The sequence below is a fragment of the Muscardinus avellanarius genome (genome assembly GCF_963383645.1).
Source record: "Muscardinus avellanarius genome assembly, chromosome: 9".
NCBI classification, from domain to species: domain Eukaryota; kingdom Metazoa; phylum Chordata; class Mammalia; order Rodentia; family Gliridae; genus Muscardinus; species Muscardinus avellanarius.
In genome coordinates, this window is record NC_137795.1 from 47950813 (window position 1) to 47964618 (window position 13806).

The following is a 13806-nucleotide window of genomic DNA, read 5'->3' on the forward strand; positions in this document are numbered from 1 at the left end:
TATTTTTGATCCCCTTGCCCAAGGGCTAAAAATAGGATGTCCTTGGTGGTCTGTTGGTCCCTCCCTGACCAGGTCAAGATGACATTCTGTGGGCTAGCAGTTGTGGTAATATTCTGAAAGTTAAGAAAAGTATCACCTCAGCCTTGAGATAGTTGTCCAAAAACATAGTAACCAATCCCCCGTGAACAGCTAATGCTATAGATCTTCTAAGCCAATCACGGTAAAGGTCATGAGAACTGTCCAATCAATAGCGGCTCTTTGTCTAAAAGGGTATAAAAGTAAAAACCAAAATCTGATCGGGTTCCCGTTCTGAACCACTGTTTCGTTTTATGTCGGGCACCCAAGCTTAAGCTTGAATAAAGGCTCTTTGCTTTTACATACAGTGACAGTCTCCTTGGTGGTCTCTCCTGGACAAAGGAATTGGGCACAACAATACCATGTCTTCACCTGTTCCTTTCCCAAGTCTCTTTGCCTGTAGGTAGACTAGATAAAGAATATGGAGGCAGGAGTGATGATCCAGGCCTGTAATCCCAGAGGCTAAAACAGGAGGATCATAGATTAGAACTCAGCTACAGCAATTTATCGAAACTCTGTTTCAAAATAAAAGAATGTGCTGTTTCTTGACTTTATATACAAAAAAAAAACAAAAAAAACATAGACTCAGTTTCTTGAAATAAAATTTAATTTTTTTCTACATGCATTGATAATCTGGCATTGTGTTAAATGCATAAATATCATAATAAATAGAATAATTTTACCAAATGCTAATAAGAGATCAAAAAATGACTCCTAATCCATTTCTATTTGTACATGTGAGAACTGGGAATTTGATTCCATTATACCATCTCACAATTATTTCCCAAACGTGTTTGCTTTGCAGAAGGAAAAAAAAAATCATAGATTGTATCCTTTATCACCAATCATTAGTATTACGACATTAAATTTCTATAAGGCCTTTTCCATTTATGGTAGATAAGTAAACATATTTTCTCTGGAAGAAAAGGAAAAGTTGAGTCTGATTTTGCCTGACTGTCTTTCAGGAATGCCTTCCAAGTATGCCAAGCTGTCAAGAATTTACAGCAGCAAGTGTGTACCACGCCAGTGAGTTTACACAGTGGAGAAGAGTCATAGTGCTCCTTCCACAGAAGACGTGGTAAGAGGCAGCATTTTATATATGGCTATCATTTTAACTTTTACTATCTCTGTTAGTGTGAGCTGAATTAAGCACAATGGCAAGATACTTATTTTTTCACTATCCAAAGGCCCACATCTTTCTTTTGTACTGAAAATATTTGAAAAAGAAAGCTAAAGAAAAATACGATAATGTTTTCCCATATCCCAGCTGCTTCTGACTTCCCTCATATCTCACCTTCTTCTTTTTATGGGAGAACTCAAGAGCCAGCTACTCCAGGTTCAACATACAGATGAGAATGACACAGGAATCTAAAAGTTCAAACAGTTTAAGTTACAACTTTGTTTTCTTATTTCAGAGCTCTGCTTTTTGTATTAAAAGCTTAACACCCACTTTTCTCAAGTCACATTTTTTTCAGTAACAATAAAAATCATCCCCCAGTAAGCAGAAGCCTCAGTAATCAATGAAGAAAGAATATATGATAATGTGAAAGATATCCAGGTGTGGTGGCACACACCTGTAATCCCAGTGCTTGGAAAGCAGATACAGGAGGATAACAGCTTTGAGGACAGCCTCAGCAATGTAACAAGCCTCTCAGCAACCTAGTGAGACCTTGTTTCAAATTTTTAAAAAATTAAAAGGCTGGGGGTGTAGCTCAGAAGTAGAATGCCCCTGGGCTCAATCCCCAGTATGATGAGGGAGGGGAAAAGGAGGGGGAGGGGGAGGGGGAGGGGAGAGAGGACAGGGAGACCGGAGAAGAGAAGGAAGCAAGAAAGTACAATAGTTTCCGCCAGATAGTGCATTGTTTTATTTTAGGTTTATTAATCAAAACAATGCAATATTTAGTGATGGTGGTTGAAGAATTAAGTACTATAAATAACATTTAAATCCCTGAGTCAGGATGAGCTTTGCCCAAAGAAAAAGCCTCCAACTAGAACTTAGATGTCTGAATTTTCAGTACAACTCTGTCAGTGATCAACTACGTGATCCTTACCGTCGGCAACTTCTACAAGGCCAGTTCCTCCTGAATATAAAGACATGTTTTAATTAGATTATCCTGAAGGTCCCTCTCAGTCCTAGAATTCTAAAATTCTGGGATGGGTACAGAAGAAAAGGTATAAGAGAGACAAGGGCTATATTTTTCTGTGATATCTGTCTTTCAGTACCCTTTTTCTGAAAAGAAAACTGAAATAAACTCTTCTCAGATTATTTTATATAAAAGTTATGCTCCACACAAAAACAACTGATTAGGTGGCAACCTAGAATTATTTGAATACCTTTTGCTAAAGATTGAATTACTGCATTATCTAAGAATGCTCCCTTGATTGTTTTTAAGCCTGCATTACTGTGTCCATTGGAATAAAATGATTGGGATTTCATTTGTACAGATTTCTTTTTTTTTTTTTTCGGTGGTACTGGGGTTCCTGGAAACCCTTCTACCTCCGGGCTACACTCCCAGACCTATTTTTATATTTTAATTTGGAAACAGGGTTTCTTAAGCCAGCAAGGCTGGCTTTGAACCTACACGATTCTCCTGTCTCCACCTCCCAAGTGTGGGGATTACAAGCGTGCACAACCACGCCCAGCCGTTTTGTACAGATTTTTTATGTCCAACTGTGAGCCATTTCCTAGACACTCTATTGATGCTTTGTATGATGTTATTTTCTACAATATATACGTTTTTATGTCTGTTGATAGAAATATAATCAAAACCTATTTAATTTCAAAGACATTCTAACCTTATATAGCAATAGAAGTTTATACAAAACACTTCCAACAATGGAAATACTAGTTATACTTGGTGTAGAGATACTGAGGTATTTTTAAATTATTTCACAAGCAAATATATTTCTATCATTAAAAAATATTTTTAGGCCAGGCATGGTGGCACATGCTTGTAATCCTAGTACTTGAGAGGCTGAGACAAGGAGGATCCAAGTTCATGACAGCCTCAGCTACTTACTGAGCCCTCTGCAACTTAGTAAGACCCTATTTCAAGTTAAAGAATAAAAATCGGGCTGAGGGTGCAGCTCAAAGGTAAATATGCCCCTGGGTTCAATCCCCAGTCTCGTGTGTGTGTGTGTGTGTGTGTGTGTGTGTGTGTGTGTGAATTTTTTTTTTTTTTTTTTTTTTTTGGTGGTACTGGGGGTGGAACCCAGAGGCTTTCTACCTCCGGGTTATACTCCCATACCTATTTTATATTTTATTTGGAAACAGGGTGTCACTAAGTTGCTGAGAGCCTCACTAAGTAGCTGAGGCTGGCTTGGAACCTGCGTGATCCTCCTGTCTCAGCCTCCCAAGCGCGGGGATTACAAGCGTGCGGCACCACGCCCGGCTGTGATTTTTTTTAATGGAGGATAGTAAGTAGCTTATGTCTGGAATCCTAGTACTTGAGAGGCTGATACAGGAGGGTTGCAGTTTCTAGGCTAGCCTCAGCAATTTAGCAAGACCCTCAGACACCTGGTGATACACTGTTTCAAGACTTTTTTTTCCAAAGATAAAATAGGACTGGGAGTGTAGCTTGGAGGTAGAATGCCCCTGGATTCAATTCCCTAGTATCCCGCAAAAATCGTCAAATTTTATTCATTGATATGTGTGGTATGATTTCAAAATTATAATGATAAGATACTATTGTGTGTGTGTTTGTGGTACTGGGGACTGAACCCAGGGCCATTCTATCTCTGAGCCATTCTCTCAGCCCAATTTTATTTTTTGAAACAAGGTCTTGTTAAGTTTCTGAGGGTCTCACTATGTTTTTGAGGCTGTTCTCAAATTGTAATCCTCCTGTCTCAGCCTCCCTAGTACTGGGATTATAGTCATGTGCGACCACACCTGGCTTATAAAATACTATTGATAATATGTTTTAGAGATTTGTTTTCATCCCTAGAAACATGATGAGTTATTAGTGGTATTTATTATAGATACAGGAATATTCAAAAAATATTGTCCACATTAGAAAACAATTTACAGGTTATTTTACACTCAAATTGTATGTTGTGCTATTATTTCTTAGTCCAAACTTACTATGTCTGAGTTGAAAATTTTAGCACACTCAGAAAAGGTTCATTCTAATCAGTGTTGTTGTTGTTGTTTGTTTGTTTTTTGGTGGTACTGGGGTTCCTGGAAGCCCTTCTACCTCCGGGCTACACTCCCAGACCTATTTTTACATTTTTATTTGGAAACAGGGTCTCCTAAGCCAGCGCGTGCGGCTGGCTTCGAACCTGCGCGATCCTCCTGTCTCTGCCTCCCAAGCGCGGGGATTACAAGTGTGCGCCACCACGCCCGGCCCTGTAATCAGTGTTAATTAGACACTGAAGAAAATATATTGACCCTTAAACTCTAGATTCAACATAGTACCTGCCATTTAATAGTTGCAGTAAATGTTGGGATTTTAAAATGATTTTTTTTGTGTGTGTGTGGTCTGGGGAGGGAACCCAGGGGCATTCTACATCCAAGCTACACCCCAGCCCTATTTTTTATTCTTTATTTTGAAACTGGGTCTCACTGAGTTGCAAAGGTCCTCACTAAATAGGTGAGGCTGTCCACAAACCACCATCCTCCTGTCTCAGCCTCCCAAATGCTGGGATTACAAGCATGCACCACCAGGCCTGGTGCTTAAAAAAAATTTTAATTCGGTATACTAGAGATGTTTTATTTTAAATAGAATTTTAATGATTCTATTTGATTATATTTTTAATTTATTTATTATTATTATTTATTTATTTCTCTCTCTGTGTGTGTGTGTGTGTGTGTGTGTGTGTGTGTGTGTGTGTGTGTGGTGCTAGGGATTAAACCCAGAGGCATTCTATCTTTGAACTACACCCTCAGCCCAATTTTTTGTTACTTATTTTGAAACAGGGTCTTACTGAGTTGTGGAGGGCTTCACTAAATAGCTAGGCTGTCCTGGAATCCGGATCCTTCTGTCTCAGCCTCCTAAGTACTGGGATTACAAGTATGAGCCACCACACCTGGCTCTTAATTTTATTTTAAATAGAATTTTAATTCAATGAACTATAGATGTTCTATTATCAGATATCTCATTTTGCCAAAAGAACAATAATCTACTAGGTTACTCTGTTGGCCATTGCCTTTAAGCACTTGTAATAATTTAATTCTACTTTTCCAACTTTTCTTCAGAGCCCTAGGAAAAGAAAGTAAATATATAAATATTGTGCTACTGGGGATGGAACCCAAGGGTCTTCTACTTCTGAGCTGTGACCCCAGACCCATTTATATTTTATTTGGATCTCACTATATTGCTGAGAGCCTCACTAAGCTGCTAAGGCTGGCTTCAAATCTGTGATCCTTTTGTTTCAGCCTCCCAAGTACTGGGATTATAAGCATGCACCACCATGCCTGGCTTGTGAAAATATTTTTTAAAAAAATAGGATAGGTGTAGTGGCACACATTTGTAATCTCAGTATTTGGGAAGCTGAGACAGGAGGGTCACAGGTTCCTGGCCGGCCTTGGCTACTTAGTGAGACCCTGTCTCAAAATAAAAGAATAAAAAATAGAGCTACATGTATAGCTTAGAGGTAGAATGCCCCTGAGTTCAATCCCCCATTCCAAAAAATAAATAAAAACCAATAGCTTAGTAGGATATTTACGTTAGCATTCCTACTGACTAATACTTAAACTACATATTATTGCTACATTTTAGAAATAGTGTTCAACTGGTTTTTGTCATTGTTTTTGGATTTATAATGCTTAAAGGCTCCTCTGTGAAGACTGAGTACATTTACTCTTCTTAGCATTTTCAATAACTTTATTATGTTCATTTCAAACTTTTGCAGATAATATTCCACTGAGGGAAAGGAGTGCAGTTTAGTTTGGAGCACTATTATGTTGGCCCAATCTTTGTTTGACTGTTTTGATTCAAACATGGAAATATAAACTGAATGTATAATAGCAAATGTGATTCTTGAGTTATTAAAGATCTGTTAATGTCAAGAAAATGTACTAGATAAGCTAACTTACAGTGGAATATCAAATAGATACACCTGCTCAGAGAAATCATATTGTATATGAACTGAATGTTTGTTACCCAATGAAAATTAATATCATCTTTATGAGAGGATTTTCTGTAAGAACAGGACCTAATGAGACCCGAACAGCTGTCAGTTGCCGACTCCATAAACAAATCAACACATAATGACTGAATGAGTTTCAGAATAATTGGGTAAATGTAATTACAGCAACTCTAAAGGTGGAAAATACAATTTAGTCAGTCTTCCTTTACCTTGATTCCTCAGGCTATCCAACTATCAAGAGATGACTCAGAGCTATTTTATTCTAGTCTTGGAGTTTATATGGGGAAAATTTAACTCCAGACTCAATTTTTCTTGCTTTGGGGAGTCTATGGAGTTTGGTTTTTAAATGAAAGTCAACTTTATTTCCTAACCCACACAGCAGTAGCTCCACATTGAGATTCAAGCCAGCATATGTTAAGATTTTCCTAAGATTAGATAGTTGAAAGAGTTGGCAAATGAAATATTTGCACCGAGGGCAGTATTTAGCATGGTGCAACCGCAAATCAGTGAGATCACACCTTGTCTTTCTACGTGTGACCAGCTGGAGACTGCTCACACAACTAATTTTTTTTCTCACTAAAAATAAAGCCAATATTCAAGCACTTTTTCCTGACTTTTCACTTAATTAACATCAGCACATGAAACTGTGGGTTGCATTTAAGTGGAATACTCCACTTTAAGCTTTTTATCTTAATTTCTTTTCCAAGAGTTTATAAGAGGTGTGTATGGATTCATTTACTTAGAAAAAGAATTTAGAATGTATCTGCCTGTAGCTGTTGAAAGCATAAATAAACTGGGAAGGTTTCGGAGCCTCCTGCATCTCACTTGAATAGTGAAAGTAGCAAAATCTCATAATAAGTTATGCCATAGATTTTGTAGAGGCATGTAACTGGAAAGAAAATAAACTGTCACCTTTGTCAACATGCCACTTGGAAGAACTTAGAAATTACATCGCCTAAACCCTTTATTTGAGAGGTGAGGAACCAGAAACCCCTGAAGGCGTAGATCACTCACTGAAGGTCACGAGGCTGACAAATTGGAGAACCAAGGTCCTGGGGATCTTGTGCCAGACTCCCAGTACATTCATCTCTCCATTACCTACAGAAGTGAGAAACAGTCTGCCCTTTCCTGACCTGTTCATTGACTCATTTTTAGCACACTTTTTTTTAGCACCTACTTTATTCTTTTCCTGTGTAAACTATTGAGACAAAAGATTTTCTTGTCTCCAAAAGAGCTCACAGTCTAGTTGCCTATGGCCCTGGATTTGACTCCAAGATAAACAATCTTTAAAGAACAGAGTCAGCTCTCCTTTTCATGATGACAGTGCCGCTTGAGTTCTCTTTGCCTCTACTCTGTAGGGCAGTATGCACTAAAATTTTTGTTTCTGAGAGGGGCTTTTCTAAAAAAGCATTTCTTGCCGGGCATGGTGTGCTGCATGCTTATAATCCCAGCATTTGGGGGGTGGAGACCAAAAGATCACAGTTCACGGACAGCCTCAGCTCCTTAGAGAGGACCTCTGCAACTTGGTGAGGCCCTTTTTCAAAAAATAAAAATAACGCCGGGCGTGGTCGCGCACGCTTGTAATCCCCACGCTTGGGAGGCGGAGACAGGAGGATCGCGCTGGTTCGATGCCAGCCTTGGTGGCTTAAGAGACCCTGTTTCCAAATAAAAATATAAAATAGGTCTGGGAGTGTAGCCCGGAGAAGGGTTTCCAGGAACCCCAGTACCACCAAAGAATAAATAAATAAAATAAAATAAAAATATTACAAGATAGGACTGGGGGTGTAGCTCAGAGGTACAAAGCCCCTGGGTTTCATCCCCTATACTGCAATAAATAAATAAATAAATAAATAAATAAATAAGCATTTATTAATGGAACTATGAAAATTATCTTGGGTGTCTAATTACAAACATAAACCTATTACACAGAGGAGGTGGTGCGTCTGATCCATTTTATGTTCTATGACAAGCATTGCTGGGCAAGCAGATCTGAGCCTGCTGCTGGTACCTCAGTCAATCCTACCAGGAATGAAAGTGCAACCTCTTAGCAACAGATCATTGGCAAAATAAACAGTAAAAGCATAGTCTGGATTTTGGCAGTCTGTTATGTACATAGGGAGTACTTAATATGTGTAACTGATGCAGAAAACCTGAATGGATTGTTCAAAACCATTAAGCTCATGTGTGTGTGCAGGGGCATGCACGGGATGATTCAATCAATGCAACTGAGCACCCACGATGATCCTGAGAGTCCTTTTCTTGCTATTTTGTTTAGTATTTTAGTTTAAAAAAACATCTAATGACAGATCCTTGAAGATTCCTACAGATGAAAAATGTGCTATAATTTGAAAATAATGTTTTAAAGTAGTCAGTGACTGGAAGCCTTCTTGACACTGTCCTCAAAATATCTTCTCCTTTGGACTTTCTCTCTGGTTTACAGGAATTAAGGTCCCAAGTGTTTTACACTGTGAAATGTATTGCTCGACTTTTTTTTTCCACTTACCATCAGCCAGTGCGTGAAACTCAAGCAAGATAGGGCTTCAGGAATGAGCAGAACTTAGAATCCAAGTGCTCTTTCTTATAAGATACTAGTATGCCCTCTCTATTCAAAATAAAATACTCTTCTCCAAAATTTGTGTTTATGTTGAGAACTATCTGAAAGGCTTCTAATATGTTTAGCCTAAGAACCTAAATTACTCTGGTTAAAACATCTCACATTTTCAGTGGAAAACAGGCCCAGTTTATAGATATCTTTTATTTAATATGCATATTAAATATATAATATATATCCTCTTTCCTTTTCCAGCATTGAATCTCTAAGCAACAACAAAAATAGGATATTTATGTTTTCCTTTAAAATATCTCAAATGAATTAAGAAATCCAAACTAAGATCTGTATCTGATATAGACAGATTTCTTTTAAACTTCCATTCATAATAGAATTGTTGTATTGCACAATAATTGAATGGAAAATTAGGCTAAAGAAAAATGTGGAGTAGGTGATGACTAGCCAAATTTCAGAGTTTTCTGGAAGCTGTTGAACTTGGCATTCTTTCTCTAGAGCACCACTTGTTGGCAGAGACACTATTTTATTATTGTACTTGGTTTCTAGGTCCAGTGCTACCCGCTTCCGTTGGAGTCAGAGCTATTACACAGCCCAGGACGAGTGGGCTCTGGACAGCATCTACATAGGGCAGCAGTGCCCCAACATGTGCAGTGGGCATGGCTCCTGTGACCATGGCATGTGCAGGTACGTGCCCCAGAGAGTGTAGTCCATTCTATCTGCTCCAGATTTGCTGTACCTGTAGAAATACAACAGCAGTTGACATCTGAGCAGTTGTCACCTCCTTTCTGGTCTTATTTTAGATGTAAAGGATACTGTTACATTAGTACACGAGGATTACAAGTTTGAGGCCAGCCAGGCTATTTAGTGAAACCATGTCTTAAAATAAAATAAAAAAGAATGTCTGGGGGTGTTGCTTAGTGATAGAGCACATCTGGGCTCAATCTCCAGTACTGGAAAAAAATATATGTATATAATATACACACATACATAAAGTCATATATCCTAAGGACAAGGCTGCTGGGTTTAAAATTTAGAGTTTATTAAAGAGCCTTGTCGTTTCCCTTTTCTCTCCGACAGTCTTACAGTACCAAACACTGCCACACACTCTCCTGTGCCGCTTTCGCAGAAGTTCATGACTGTCCACACAGGGAGAGGGGGATTGCCACTATTGAGAACAAGAGGGAAACACACTTGAATACCTGAAGACTTTAGAAGAGGCATGATTTAATTAGAAAGAACCCCTATAAAGCATGGCCAGAGTTACATGTTGATTGAGCAAACATTTCTATGTGATGTTTTAAGGTCGCAGTGAAATCCTACTATTTCTTCACACACACACACACACACACACACACACACACACACACACACAGTACCTTTGTCCTTCTCCACTATTACTTGATGCCTAACTTCTACCATAATAGCATGACATCTTTTCAGAAAGGATTCTGTCCATTGGGGGAGCATGAAAAAACTGAGGAGTCTTCATACCACACCACACATACAGAATAATGCTTTAGGAGAAAATCTAATGTAAGTGATAAACTGGAGGAGCAGCAAGACGTCTGAGGTGTGGTAGGTAAGAAGGCCACGGCGTTGCCTCTGAGCTGATGACATGGCTGCTGGTCCCGCTGTCTCACAGGTGTGACCAAGGATACCAGGGCACCGAGTGCCACCCAGAAGCTGCGCTTCCTTCCACTATCATGTCGGATTTTGAGAATCAGAATGGTTGGGAATCTGACTGGCAAGAAGTTATTGGAGGAGAAATTGTAAAGCCAGAACAAGGATGTGGGGTCATCTCTTCTGGGTCATCACTCTACTTCAGCAAGGTATGGCCAGCAGCTGGGACAGCTCACCGGTACAGCAGCTAATTTAGTATGTGGCTGGCCCCACACGTATATGAAATGTTTTTATCATTCCTGCTTTTGACTGGGCTTGGTCAAATTCCTTTCCTTCCCTACATCTTGGGAAAATCTTGTGATTTTATGATTGGTTTGGGTTACTACAAATCCAGGTTGGGCCACTTTAAATTTCCTGCTCTCTTGTACCTGACCTAAATCCCCTTGCTTTCCTTTCTTCCCATGCCAAGCAGACTTGTGTCTTGAAGCTTTGGTGGTGGGGAAGGCTCTTGGCCCCTTCTCACCCTGGCCTTTGGGTGAGTAAAGGTGTGGGCCTGGGGTAGGAGCTGAGAGATTAAGTGCAGCACCTCGGGAGCCAGACTTCATGAGCGGGTCTCCTCTATCATTTCCTAGCGCTGTGACTTTGAGCACATCGACTCCTGTGCTCAGCTCCCCCTATTCCGTAAAGTAGGGACAATAAAAGAGTCTTCCTCGCTAGAGTTACCGTGTAGACTAAATGAGTTGGTATTTGGCAGTTCTGTAGAAGCTCTATGTGAAGCAATTCCAAAAGTGTTTACTGATTTTGTCAATCCATTAATTCAGAACTCTGATGAGAAGAAAGAGGAATAAAAATGGTAGGCATTATAGTTTGGGTCTGGGATGTTCCCCCCAGAAAACTCGTGTTGAAAGCCTGGTCTCCAATGCAGCAAGGTTCAGAGGTGGGGCATGGCTGGGGAAAGGGCACCAGGGCAAGGCCTCTAGGACTGTGTCGGTCCCTGGACCCTCCCTGTCGCCCTCTCTCTGCTTCCCAGCTTCCATGAGCTGAGCCTCTTTTCGCTGTCATGCATTGCGTGAGGTTTCTGCCTTGGAGCCAGCTGTCATTGGACTAAACTTCTGAAACCATGAGCCAAAAAAAAAAAAAAAAAGTTCCTTCTCTTAGTCATTCTTGTCAGGCATTTTGGTCACAGTGATGAAGAAGTCAGATAATAGGGGTAGGGGTGTGCAGAACTATTCCAAGAGAACTATTCGTGGGGAGCAGATGTCTCAGGTCCCATCTGATTCAGTTTAATGGATGCTGGTGGCATCTATTGATGTGTAGAACTCTACATAAAAGTTTTTCTTGCAGTGTTCAGCTTCTCTATGATGCTACCAGATTAGGCTTGTGAACTGGTAGAATGCAACCAGGGACTGAAGTCATAGGCAGAATTACAAAGACTGATTCTCTTGAAACACTCCCAAGGCCTATTGCTACAGCCTAGGTAGGACATTCTTTCCCACTTGCTCCAATGCCCCTCCTTATATAATCTTCAAAGGGACTAGAACAAGTACAGGTCCAGTTTCCAGTCTGAGCAACATGCCTAATTATATTATTGGAGGCTCTTTTCAGAATATGAAGTTCTTAATATTAACTGCTTCTCTCCAGAAGGGACTACAGCCACCAAATTCTGAGGCAATTAGAAGCATCCTACTTTACATCCTGTAACAAGTAGACAGGTGTGGGTGATATACCATAGGGTGATATGTAGCTGAATCTGTTTAGGCAGAAATCCAAGACAAGTTAATTTATACAAGTGCAAAAATAGGTATAGGTTTTGTTTTGATGCAGGTGCAGAACAAAGAATCAGCAAATAAAATAAAGACAGAGAATGATAGAAAACCTGAGATGGATTCCTATCCATTGACATCTAAGGTCCCATGATAGTTATTGTTAAAAATAACAGTAAATTATCAGTATACCTTGTATAGATCTGAATTGCTGTATAATTGTGCAGAAATGAGAAGGTTGTGCTTTCTATAAGTATTATTTTAAAAATAAGATTATGAATATTTTTAACAGTATGTATTTGAACACCTCAATAAGTGTTTGCACCTGTACACACACACACACACACACACACACACACACACACACACACACACACACACTTCAGCCATATAAAGGCTCTGGGTTACTTGTCAATATTTTTTTCCACTTAATTCAAGACAGTCACTGGAATCACACTACCCGGGTTTGTGTCTTTGCTTCAGATGTTTCACCTTGCAAAGTTATAACATCTCTGTAACTGTTTTCTTGTCTGTAAGATGTCCTATTGGGAGTAAAAGTGAGGTAATGCAAAGAACAAAGAATAATGTTGGGCACATAGAAAGAGCCAGACTCCTGTGCTCACTAGTGTGGCAGGAAGGTAGAGTAAAGAGGTGAGCCATGCCCACTAATAAGCATCGTGAAGCAGAGAACAGGCAGTAACCCAGTTTGAGACCATGCATACACCACCATAGATTAATTGGTCTGAAAACATACTGCTAACCTCTCCCTTTACCCTCACAAAAGCCCAGGAAGGTCTCCTGCCCAACTGGCATACCTCATATTTATTTTGTAAACGTGGATCCTCTGCTGACTCCAGGAAGCTGTCCTCCAGGAAGCTGACTCCATTGTCGCTGCCCTTTAACACTTTTCATGACCTCGGTACTCACATAACCCTGTTACTCCCACTCAAAGCCTGTTGTGTCCGTGAAGATTTTGGGAGCTAGGCAAACTATACCAACCTCTCTATCCTTAGAATTGCATTATATTTTTATTTTTACCCTCACAGTAGCTGGAAGGAATGCAAGGGTCCACTGAGCCGAATTTTAGCCTTTGTGTTCAGCTCTGAAATGCAGGCCATATACTAGGCAGTAGCTGAATCTGTTTAGGCAGAAATCCAAGACAAGTTAATTTATACAAGTGCAAAAATAGGTATAGGTTTTGTTTTGATGCAGGTGCAGAACAAAGAATCAGCAAATAAAATAAAGACAGAGAATGATAGAAAACATTAAATACTCAGGACTAGATAGACCCGAGAATTAAGTGATCATGTGACCAAAGTGAGGGGCTCGGGCTCTAATCATTAATTGTCATTACTGTCTCTGCCACAAATCATGGACTCCATGAAATCATGTTTGCCTTGTACCATTATGGAAGGAAGGAAGGAAGGAAGGAAGGAAGGAAGGGAGGGAGGGAGGGAGAAGAGGAAAAGAGGAAGTTGAGAAAGGATTGAAGAAAAATTTCTAAAGAAATAGTTATTTTAAAACAAATATAATAGAATTTTTAATTTTGAGTGGCATTTGATTAAAGAAATTTTAATGAGAAGCAAAAGGCACAGATTCATGAAGTATTTTATAAGTTTTCTGTGGTAAAAGTTCTAGTCCTAAAAGCATTACCTGTTAAAACTTGTTTTATTTTCGCTAACCCCTTAAAGTAAT

At 39.6% G+C, this 13806-nt stretch overlaps 1 protein-coding gene across 1 annotated transcript in view; it reads left to right on the forward strand.

Moving 5' to 3' along the window:
- RELN (reelin) overlaps nt 1–13806 on the forward strand; it is a gene marked incomplete at both ends in the record, with an annotated part of 510757 nt that overhangs the window by 367438 nt on the left and 129513 nt on the right. Inside the window, 3 exons of the mRNA XM_080701477.1 lie at nt 1041–1153; nt 9275–9412; nt 10371–10557. Of these exons, the coding sequence (XP_080557603.1) occupies nt 1041–1153; nt 9275–9412; nt 10371–10557 (438 nt within the window). The remainder of the gene's footprint in view (nt 1–1040; nt 1154–9274; nt 9413–10370; nt 10558–13806) is intronic.